This window comes from Mobula hypostoma, chromosome 3, assembly GCF_963921235.1.
Source record: "Mobula hypostoma chromosome 3, sMobHyp1.1, whole genome shotgun sequence".
Taxonomy (NCBI): Eukaryota; Metazoa; Chordata; class Chondrichthyes; order Myliobatiformes; family Myliobatidae; genus Mobula; species Mobula hypostoma.
Window position 1 is genome coordinate 160750058 of NC_086099.1, and position 12235 is coordinate 160762292.

General features: G+C 42.5%; 1 protein-coding gene across 1 annotated transcript in view; it reads left to right on the forward strand.

The window, feature by feature from the left end:
- The first annotated feature begins 7510 nt into the window (after window positions 1-7510).
- Window positions 7511-12235, forward strand: part of ezh2 (enhancer of zeste 2 polycomb repressive complex 2 subunit) — a 144623-nt gene continuing 139898 nt past the window's right edge. Inside the window, exon 1 of the mRNA XM_063044000.1 lies at window positions 7511-7699. Coding sequence (XP_062900070.1) covers window positions 7601-7699 — 99 coding nt within the window. The 5' untranslated portion in view covers window positions 7511-7600. The remainder of the gene's footprint in view (window positions 7700-12235) is intronic.

Sequence of the window (12235 nt, forward strand, 5' to 3'; positions counted from 1 at the left end):
GACTCTCTCTACATCCATGACGGTGTGGTTAGGCACAGCTCAAACGCCATCTACTAATTTGCCCACAGCTCGAGGTAGATCAGCCGGTTGAGTGGTGTCACAAAAACAACCCTGCATCCAACATCAGTAAGACCAAGAAATTGATTGAGGACTTTAGGAAGATGAAGATAGGGAAACACACACCAGTCCTCACTGAGGGATCAGCAGTGGAAAGGGTGAGAAGTTTCACGTTCTAGGGTGCACCATCTCTGAAGGTCTATCCTGACCCAAACATATTTATGCAATTATAAAGGAGTTTGAGGAGACTTGGTATGTCACCAAAGACACTTGCAAATTTCAACAGATGTACTGTGGAGAGCATTCTAACTGGTTGCATCACTGTTTGGCATGGAGGGGCCACTGCACAGGATCAGGAAAAGCCACAGAAGGTTGTAAACTCAGCTACCTTCATCATGGGCATTAGCACCCCCAGCATTGGGCACACCTTCAAAAGGTGATGTCTTAGCAAGGTGGCATCCATAATCAAGGACCACCATCACCCAGGACATGCCTTGTTTTCATTGCTACCATCAAGGAGGAGGTAGAGGAGCCTGAAGAAACTCATTCAGCATTTCAGGAACAGGTTCTTCCTCTCTGCCATCAGATTTCTGAATGGACAATGCATCCATGAACACTACCTCACTATTTTTCCTCTCTTTCTGCACTACTTATTTTTTTATATATCCTTATTGTAATATATAGTTTTTTCTTATGCTGCTGCAAAACAACAAATTTCTAAACATATGCCAGTGATATTAATTCTGATTCTGGTCTTTACGTTGTTGCAATCAGATTATCTGTCATCTTTGTAAAATAGCAGAATAGGCTTCAGAGTCCTTGTGGCCAGCTATCCGAATTCCTATTCATACTTAGATGAAGAAGCAGATGGTTCTGGCCTTTTGACCATTAATCCCACGTACAACTTGAGGCGCTGTCCCAATTCAGCCATACAGTTTCACAATCAGAATCAGATCATCATTGGTGCTATATTTAAACTTGTATCCTTTTTTATATTTGGAAAGTTATTTTACATTGAAAGTATTTCATTTATGTATGTAGCATATTGTGTGTGGACAGTATTTCAATTTACAATGTTTTTTTTAACTAGAAATGTCCAAAAGAACCAGTTTATACATCAATATTGAAAATTAGATTCATTTAGTAACTTTTTGGTTAAAGTTGAACTTCTCAATAATATGTTCATATCATTAAGTAATAAATTGCTGTATATCACTTTAACAGAAGTTCTGCTCCCTGTAAGCCACCCACAAATGCACAAAAAAAGGATAGTGTGATTAGGTGTGAGATTCACGAAAGGTGTGAAGACTGCTGATTCCATCAGTCACTAACAGTTATTCCTTGAAACTGCACAAACCTTCCAGTGTACAACACTCCTTTGGTCGACATCTTCTGGATAAATCATGAAACCATATATTTCACTTCTTTTATGTCTTTTGTGTTTGTTTTTCGTCTTGAATGTGACTCCGGAACTGTTGGAGCCTGTGATTTGCAGTTTGGGTGTTCCAGCGCTCTGCAGTCTCGGAGAGGATTCCAGGATGCAGAGGCAGCGTTCACGAACCTCGTGGCAAGAAGGCTGCGAGCTGATGTTCGACTCCATTTTGCCGATTACAGCTTCAATTATTTAGTGATGAAAACAACAAGGGAGATTGAAACATCAAAGCGAATGCAGAAGATGAGGGCCGGCTGCCTGCTTTTTGATCACTTGTGGAATTGCTTTGCTCTGGAGAGGGGAGACTGCCTTTTGATCGCTGGTGGGATCACTCTGCTATGGAAAGGGGACACAGCCTTTTGAATGCTGGGGAATTGCTCTGCTACCGGAGAGGGGAGACTGTTTTTCGATCACTGGGGGATTGCTCTGCTACTGGAAAGGAGAGGTTGGCTTCTGATCACTTTGCTTGTGGAAAGGAAAAGAGCTGCCGCTGCCTGGAGAATGTTACCCAGGTTTTCTGCATTTTGGATATGGTCTAGGACTGTAGACTTTCTTTCAGTCTTAAAGTTTTTGATATCCTGTGTTTTCCTTTTTCTTCTGATCTTTATCATTTTTCTGTGTGCAGGGGAAGTGGATTTGGGAGTCGGTGTGCCTGTTCTGTTTTCATTTGTATTTTGTGTGGTGGGAGGGAGGAGGGATTTGGAGTTTGCTGATTGTGCTACTATTCTTTTTTTCTTGCTTTTGTGGCTATCTGCAGAAGTTTAGAGTTCTATACTTTGAACCTTTAAAATAACTTTAAATAGTGCTGATTAAACTTAGATGCTCATCAAAATCAAGGAAGTATCTCATATATCCTCTATGCACCAATGGCTCTACTTCGTTAAGAGTTTGAGGTGATTTGGTATGTTACCAAAGCCTCTTGCAAATTTCTATAGATGCATGGTGGAGAGCATTCTGGCTGGCTGCATCACAGCCTGGTATGGAGCTCCAATGCATCGGATTGCAAAAGCTGCAGAGGACTATTGACTCAGCTAGCTCCATCACAGACACAACCCTCCCCACCATGAAGGACATAGAAACCATAGAAAAACTACAGCACAGAAACAGGCCTTTTGGCTCTTCTTGGCTGTGCCGACTAGTCCCACTTACCTGCACACAGACCATACCCCTCCATACATCTCCCATCCACGTATCTGTCCAATTTATTCTTAAATGTTAAAAAAAACCCGCATTTACCACCTCGTCTGGCAGCTCATTCCACACTCCCATCACTCTTTGTGTGAAGAAGCCCCCCCCCGTCCCCCAATGTTCCCTTTTAAACTTTTCCCCCCTCACCCTTAACCCATGTCCTCTGGTTTTTTTCTCCCCTTGCCTCAATGGAAAAAACCTGCCTGCATTCACTCTATCTATACCCATCATAATTTTATATACCTCTATCAAATCTCCCCTCAAACTTCTACGCTCCAGGGAATAAAGTCCTAACCTATTCAACCTTTCTCTGTAACTGAGCTTCTCAAGTCCCGGCAACATCCTTGTAAACCTTCTCTGCACTCTTTCAACCTTATTTATATCCTTCCTGTAATTTGGTGACCAAAACTGAACACAATACTCCAGATTCGGCCTCACCAATGCCTTATACAACCTCATCATAACATTCCAGCTCTTATACTTGTTACGAGAATACACATAAAGTTAAGATGTTTGCTGGCCTGGGCTAGCATCAGTGGCATCAGCAGTTGGTCTGCCACCTGCCCTCAGGGGAAGGAGAGATAAGGAACAATGGAGCAGCGTCTGGAGATGTGTAATGGAGGGACGTGGGAGAGGGAGCTGTCTGGAGCGGCTCCCCCTTTGAACCCTGAACTGTTTGAAGTGATGGACAGGCGATACCCCAGCAGGGGGATAAAAAGGGGACAGGTTCGCTAAGACAGACACACACGCCACCCGAGGTAACGAGACCCTGGAAGCGGTACGCTTCTCACGAGTGGGTGAGAAGTACCAGACAACGACCAGGGTGGAAAGGTACGATCAGCGGGAACCCGGTGTGTGTCCGCCCTTGCCTGGGTGCCGGGTTCACTGCAGAGGATCGACCGCATCTGGAGGAGGGGTCACAGTCGGTGACCTCAGGTGATATCACCAAGGACCCGCCCAAATGCTGTTTGTGAGCAATCTCGCTGATCTGTGAGTGAAGCCGTGCTGAATGCTGAGTTGTTCCTGTTCTCTCTGTCTCTCTTCCCCCACGTTGTCCATCGCCATGGCAACGATTACTGTGAACTGAACTTTGAGTCATTTTGAAATTGGTCATTTACCCCTAGACAACGGTAGAGCTTGATTGATGCTGTTATCTTAATTCTGTGCACATGTGTGGTTATCATTGTTGAATTGTTGCATTTATTATCCTTTCGATTACTGTGTTGCTTGTTTCTTTAATAAAACTTTCTTAGTTCTAGTACTCCAGACTCCAACTGAGTGATCCATTTCTGCTGGTTTGGCAACCCAGTTACGGGGTACGTAACATACTCAATACTTTGATTAATGAAGGCCAATGTACCAAAAGCTCTCTTTACGACCCTATCTACCTGGGACGCCAATTTTAGGGAATTTAGTATCTGTATTCCCAGATCCCTCTGTTCTACTGCACTCCTCAGTGCCTTACCATTTGCCCTGTATGTTCTACCTTGGTTTGTCCTTCCAAAGTGCAATGCCTCACACCTGTCTGTATCAAACTCCATCTGCCATTTTCAGCCCATTTTTCCAGCAGGTCCAAATCCCTCTGCAAGTTTTGAAAATCTTCCTCACTGTCCACTACACCTCCAATCTTTATATCATCAGCAAATTTGCTGATCCAGTTTACCATATTATCATCCAGATCATTGATATAAATGACAAATAACAATGAACCCAGCACTGATCCCTGTGGCACACCACTAATCACAGGCCTCCACTCTGAGAAGCAATTCTCTACTACCACTCTTTGGCTTCTTCCATTGAGCCAATGTCTAATCCAATTTACCACCTCTCCATGTATACCTAGCGACTGAATTTTCCTAACTAACCTCCCATGCGGGACCTTGTCAAAGGCCTTACTGAAGTCCATATAGACAACATCCACTGCCTTCCCTTCATCCATTTTCCTGGTAACCTCCTCGAAAAACTCCAATAGATTGGTCAAACATGACCTACCACGCACAAAGCCATGTTGACTCTCCCTAATAAGTCCCTGTCTATCCAAATGCTTGTAGATTCTGTCTCTTAGTACTCCCTCCAATAACTTACCCACTACTGACATCAAACTTACCGGCCTATAATTTCCCAGATTACTTTTTGATCCTTCTTTAAACAACGGAACAACATGAGCCATTTTCCAATCCTCCGCCACCTCACCTATAAACACCAACATTTTAAATATATCTGCCAAGGCCCCTGCAATTTCAACACTAGTCTCCTTCAAGGTCCGAGGGATTACCCTGTCAGGTCCTGGGGATTTATCCACTTTAATTTGCCTCAAGATAGCAAGCACCTCCTCCTTTTCAATCTGTACAGTGTCCATGATCTCACCACTCGTTTCTCTTAATTTCATAGACTCCATGCCAGTTTCCTTAGTAAATACAGACGCAAAAAAGATCTCCCCCATTTCTTTTGGTTCCACACATAGCCGACCACTCTGATGTTCAAGAAGACCAATTTTATCCCTTACAATCCTTTTACTCTTAATATACCTGTAAAAGCTCTTTGGATTATCCTTCACTTTGACTGCCAAGGCAACCTCATGTCTTCTTTTAGCCCTCCTGATTTCCTTCTTAAGTACTTTCTTGCACTTTTTATACTCTTCAAGCACCTTATTTACTCCCTGTTTCCTATACATGTCATACAAGTCTCTCTTCTTCTTTATCGGAGTTGCAATATCCCTTGAGAATCAAGGTTCCTTATTCCTATTCACTTTGCCTTTAATCCTGACATCTTCAAGATGCTGTGCCTCAGCAAGTTGGCTTCCATCATTAAGGATCCCCACCATCCAGCATGTGCCCCCTTCTTACTACTGCCATTAGGCAGGAGGTATAGGCTCCTCAGTGATTCAGGAACCGCTGCTTTCCCCTCCTTTATCAGTGTCCACCAGCAGAACCTTGTTATTCACTTCTGTAATGTAGTAATTTTATACCCTGCACTGTACTGCAACTGCAAAACAACAAATATCATGTCTTATGTGAGTGATAATAAACCTGATTCTGATTCTGATACGAAGTACATTCAAGTATTAGATTCCTAGATGAGATTTGGACTTTTTGTGAATTAAAGAATATGGGGAAAAGAGAATTAAGATAAAAGGCCAGTTGTGATCTTTATGGATTGTCAAACAGATTTGCTGGGCTGTACAGACTATTCCCGTTCTTGCACATTATGTTCAAGTAATAGATGTTATGCATTATTAAGTTTTCCGTCTCACATGGCTGACGATATCGTGGCGTGGGAAGCAAATGTACTGCGAAGAGAGGATGAAACTTACTGAGTCAACAGCAGTGGTGACGGAGAGATTCGTGCTCCACACTGAAAGACCATGAGCAATCCGGGGGGATTTGTATCAAAGGTTCAATTAGTTTGCTCTTTATTACACAGTGCTCCAGTCCACCCACTTGAAATGGGTACCGGCAAATGCTGGGGGTTAACCTCGCGATAGACTGGCGTCCTATCCGGGGGGCGGGGTGGGGGGAGTTAGTCTCGTACTCTCAGTCGCTTCACGCCACAGAAACGGGCGTGAGCGCCGGCCTGATGCGCCACAAAGGCTCGGGACAGACTTTGACTTTGACTTATTAACCCAAACCTTGCTGAGGAGGGACTGTGTTGAGCAGTGAAGGGCGAATTAGAGTGGAGGTAGAATGGGATGAAGATTGATAAAGAGCTGGAGCAGAAGGATGTGAGAGGAAGGGAGGGAGAAAGAAGGGAAAGGAGAAAGACGGAAAGGATAGAAAATGCATAAGTTAAGGGGAAAATAATTGGTACAGTGAAAAGCTTGTCTCGTATACTGCTCATACAGATCATTTTGTTTCGCAGCGCATTGAGATAGTACAAGGTAAAACAAAAGAATGCAGAATAAACTGTAATGCGTCCGGATGAGACGCTTTCTCTGGTGCATCAATAAAAAATTGGTAATAATTTCTTTCGCCTCCTGAGGGATTAGTGGTGTTGATGAGCTTTCTTGACCTGAGATCTGCATAGTTAGACCAGGAAAAGTGATCTCCACTCGGAGGAACATAGAGCTCTCAACCCTCTCAAACTCGGTACGATTGATGAAGACAGGAGCATGAGCACTATCACCCTTCCTGAAGTTAACCAGCTCTTTTGCTTTGTTGACCTTGAGGGAAAAGTGAGGGACCGTGACATTAATAATTCTATCTCCTTCCTCTGCTCCGACTCGTCGTTATTTGCCGTTACCGCCTACAAACTTGTAGATGGAGTCAGAGCAGAATCCCGCTACCCGGTCACGAGTGTCCAGGGAGTAAAGTAGACGCAACCTTGTGGAGCATCGTCGCATTGTCAGAATCTTGGACGGAGAGGTACAAGTGAATTGTGTTCATAATATTTAATGGTCTAAGTTGATTTAAATGGTAAGAAAAATATTTAGGCTGAACAAGAGGAAAAGTAACATACTTAGGGATTTTCTGGCAATAAAAAGACCGCTCAAGTGCAGTAGTGAGAGGGGAGGGGTGAGAGCGAACAAGGAAATCTGTAACTGACTTTGTAAGCAAATATCAACGATAACCCACTACCATCGGACCGGTCGAAAGAAAGAACCGTTCCCTCGGTATATAAACCTCCAACATTCAGTACACATTTTAGTTTTAATGTCTATATTTAGTTGCCATATACTTTGAAGCGAACGATAAAATAGAAGTTCTTTATTCATTTATAACAAGAAATAATAGGTATATTTGTCCAACTTTCGCGTGAAATAAACTAAGTAAGTGATGCATTGTGGGAAATATGCTAATAAGAAAATATAAAATCGGAGCACGGCTTCAACATGAGTTGAGTGGAACATTTGTGAATGACGTTTTGAAAAAGGAATCAATGATTGCTTGACCTATATTTTTCGCAAAGCAGTGTTTGCCCTTAAATATGAGACAAGCGGTTTATGTTTTCTCCGGATTCGAAATGAAGCCACGAGATGTCGCCTTAGAACGCGCTGCCTCAGGAAGGATCCTCAAGGCACAGAAGGTACTGAATCCTCCCTTACAGTGCACGCTGCTTACTGCGTTGCAACTATTGCAGCAGAGGGGCCCAACTCCCGCTGACAGCACACGCTATCGAATGTACTGCAGCGATTGCAACAGAGGGGCCCAACTACTCTTCACAGTGCACACTGTAACATTTGCAGCAGAGGGGCCAAATAGTAAACGCTGCTTAAATGTACTGTACCTATTGTAGCAGAAGGGCCCAAATGCCCTTCACAGTAAACGCCGCTTTACTGTACTGCAGCCCAACTACCCCGGCACAGTGCACGCTGCTTAAATGTACTGTAGCAATTGTGCAATGAGTCACTTGCTGTACACCCAGCCCTGTGCACACTGTTATATGTAATTGTACATAGTTCACATTGTACTATGTACACTCTCGCCCTACACACACGTTCAAGACACACGTTGATCAATGTGCCCACGTTCAATACTGCTCAATTTATCCACAGGTAATGCACATGAAAACACTGGAAATAGAACCATGAGTAGGCATTTGGCTTGTCTGCCTTGCTGTGCCTTTCATTAAGGTCACGATTGATAAAGTCGCAGGTACATATGCAGCACAGAAATAGGCCCTTTAGCTAATTCTGTCCACACCGGACAACAAATGCCTAGCTATTATTAATGTCATTTATCAGCATTTAATCAGCAGTCTCCTTTGCATTGATGATTCAAGTGCTTTTCTAGACATTTCTACCTGCCTCCACCACCCACACAGACAGTACATTCCAGATTGTAACCACATTCTGGGTGAGAAATCCCCTCTAAACTTTTATCCTAAATTTATGTCAGCTCTGGTCCTATTTTTGACTAATACTTAGATCCTTCATTTTCTCTTTCTCTGAGTACCCTTGTTCTGTTTTAATTGTGCTCTTTCTTTTATAATTTCATACAATTTATGTTGAATTTAAGTTCTTTTTTATGAATGTTGTCTCTAATGCTGTCTGCTGCTGATGCAAGTAAGTTTTTCATTGCACCTGTGTATATACCTGTACTTGTGTGTATGACAAATAAACTTGACTCTGACTTTGATTCTGTATTACAGATTGCAGGTCTTGTGTGTCTTTTGTGAGGATGGTGCAAAGTAATTACTTAGTTCCTGTTATTCGTTATTCCTTATTCCCACATTATGAATTCTCTGTCACTGTAAGACACACTTTCTCTCTTCAGCCTTTTTTTTATTTAAAAGCTCTTATAAGCCATTTAAAAAAATTCTCATCAGTCTCCTGCTGCATTCTAGGTTACTTCTTAGAACATAGATGTTGTGAAAACCTTTTAACTTACTCTAAGATCAACCTAACCCATCCCCCCCTCCCACATAGCCCTCCATTTTTATACCATCCAAATGTCTCACTAAGAGTTTCTCAAATGTCCCTAACGTACCTGCCTCTTCCACACTCCTGGCAGTATGTTACATGCACCTCCCATTCTCTCTGCGTGGCGGAAAAAACACAATCTCACAATCTCTGACATCCCCACCATACTTCCCCCCAATCACCTTAAAATTATGCCTCACTTATTAGTCATTTCCACCCTGGCTGGCCATTCGAACTATGCCTCCTATCATCTTGTAGCCTCTCATCACTTGTTCATCCTTCATCAAGTCACTTCTCATCCTCTGTTGCTCCAAAGAGAAAAAGCCTTAGCCTGCTCAAGTTGTCCTCACAAGACATGCTGTCTAATCCAGGCAACATCCTGGTAAATCTCCTCTGTACTCTCTCCAAAGCTTCTGTACCCTTCCAATAATGAGGCAACCAGAACTGAACACAAAACTTCGTGTGGTCAGTTTCAAAATTCGAAGTACATTTATTACAACCCTAAGATTCACTTTAGTATGGGCACACTCAATAAATCCGTAATAGAATAATAACCACAATAGAATCAATGAGGGACTGCATGCACCAACCTGGGTGTTCAACCAGTGTGTGAAAGACAACAAACTGTGCAAATACTAGAAGAAAGAAATAATAATAATAAATAAATAAGCCAATAAATATCGAGAGCCTGAGATGAAATTGAGTCCAAATGTTGTGGGAACATTTCAATGATGGGGCAAGTAAAGTTATCCCCTTTGGTGCAAGAACCTGATAGTTGAGGGAGTAATAACTATTCCTGAACCTGGTGGTGTGGGTCCTGAGGCTCTTGTACCTTCTTCCTGACGCCAACAGCAGGAAGAGAGCATGTCCTGATTGGTGAGGGTCCCTGATGATGGATGCTGCTTTCCTGCGCTGATACTTTGTGTAGATGTGCTCAGTGGTGGGAAGGGCTAAACCCATGGTGGACTGGACCATATCCACTACTCTTTGTAGGATTTTTCATTCAAGGGCATTTGTGTTTCCATACCAGGCTGTGAGGAAGTTAGTCAATACATTCTCCACTACACATCTATAGAAGTTCTCAAAGTTGTAGATGTGATGCTGAATCTTCACAAATTCCTAAGGAAGTAGAGGTGCTGCTATGCTTTTTTTGTAATTGCACTTGCATGCTGGGCCCAGAAATAATAACACCAAGGAATTTAAAAGTTGCTGACCCTCTCCACCTCTGATGAGGACTGGCTTATGGACCCCTGGTTCCCTCCCCTGAAGTCAATAATCAGCTCCTTGTTCTTGCTGTCATTGAGTGAGAGCTTGTTGTTATGGGACCAGTCAGCCAGGTTTCCAATCTCCCTCCTACATACTGATTTGTCAACACCTGTGATTCACTCTATGACAGTGGTGTCAACAGCAAACTTAAATATGGCATATTAATATAGAGCTGCAACATTACCTTGTAGCTATTGAACTCAGTCCCCTGATTAATAAAGGCCAACATTCCACATGCCTTTTTAACAACCCTATCAACTTTGAGGTTCTGTGGACTTGAACCCCAAGATTCCTCTGTCCCTCTACATTGCCAGAAATCCTGCTATAACCGTGTATTCTGCCTTCATATTTGATCATCCAAAATGAATCACCTTATATCTTTATGGGTTGAATCCTATTGCCACTTCTCAGCCCAGCCCTACATCATATTAATGTTCTGTTGTACCCTTCAACATACGTCTACTCTTTCCACAACACAGCCAACCTTCATGTCATCTGCAAGCTTACTAACTCACTCTTACACTTACTCATTTAAATCACTTATGTACATCACAAAGAGCAGGGGCACCAGAATAGATCACTGGTCACTGTCCCCAGACAAAATCTGATTCATCTCCAAACACCCTGTCTTCTGTGGGCAAGGCAAGTCTGAATCCACACACCCAACCCAAGTTTTGCTCTATCCCATGCTTTCTGACTTTCTGAATGGGCCTACCATTTGCAACCTTATCAAACTTAGTAACATTCATATACATGACAGCAACTACTCTATCTTCATCAATGTGCTTTATCATATCCTCAAAGGATTCAATCAGTCTTGTGGGGCACTACCTGCCCCTCACAAAGCCATGCTCACTGCTCATCTTAGGCTTCTCTAAATGCTTGTAAATCCTATCTCTAAGAATCTTGCCAGTAAAGTAAGACTCACTGATCTATGATTCCCAGAGATACCTCAACTCTCTTTCTTGAAGAAAGGAATAAGGTTTGCTATCTTCCACTCCTCTAGTACTACACCTTTGGCCAGTAGGAACTCAAAGATCATTGCCAAAACTGTAGCAATCTCTTCCTTTTCTTCCCCTAATAAATTGGGGTACATCCTGTCCAGTCCTGGGGACTTATCTATCCTAATGTTTTTCAAAAGTTCCAGCTGTTCTTCTTTCTTAATATCGACATGTTCTAGATATCATATTGTTTCATGCTGGCTGCACAGTTGCCAGTGGCCCTCTTGGTGAATACTGAAGCCAGGTTTTCATTAAGGTCTTCCCCAGCCTCTTCCAACTCCAAGCACATTTTCTATCCCTGATCAGTCCTACCTTCACTCTGCATCCCTCTGTTCTTCACGTAGGTATCAAACATCTTGGGTTTTCCTTAATCCTACTCGCCAAGAGCTTTACCTGCAACCTCTCCTAAGCCCATTCTTAACCTGTTTCCTAATGAGCTACCTTTTAACTGTGTAGAGCCCTGTCTGGTCTTTGCTTCCTAAACCTTAAGTAATCACCTTTCTTCCTCTTGACTAGATGTTCCACATCTCTTGTCTTCCTTGGTTCCTTCACCCTATCATTCTTTTGTTGCTTCAATGGAACAAACATATCAGAACCCCCTGCAAGTACTCCTTCCCTTCCTGGTCCTCCTTTGCTGGGTTCCTAAAATACTTATAATCCCCAGGCATATTTCTTCTTCTACCATTTTTATGGCTATTTTTCCCTAAAGGACCCTTGACAACTATATTATCAGTTAACCCTTTCCTGTTGCACAAAATAAGATTCAACCTACTATTTCCCTAATTGTTGCTCAAAATAGTGATCTAGTAAAGCATCATGTATATATTCCATGAATTTATTTCCAAATTTATTTCAATAAATTTTATATGTCAGTCTTTAAGCAGATTGAAGGCTTTTATGATTACTGTATTACTCCTGTCTCACACATTTCTA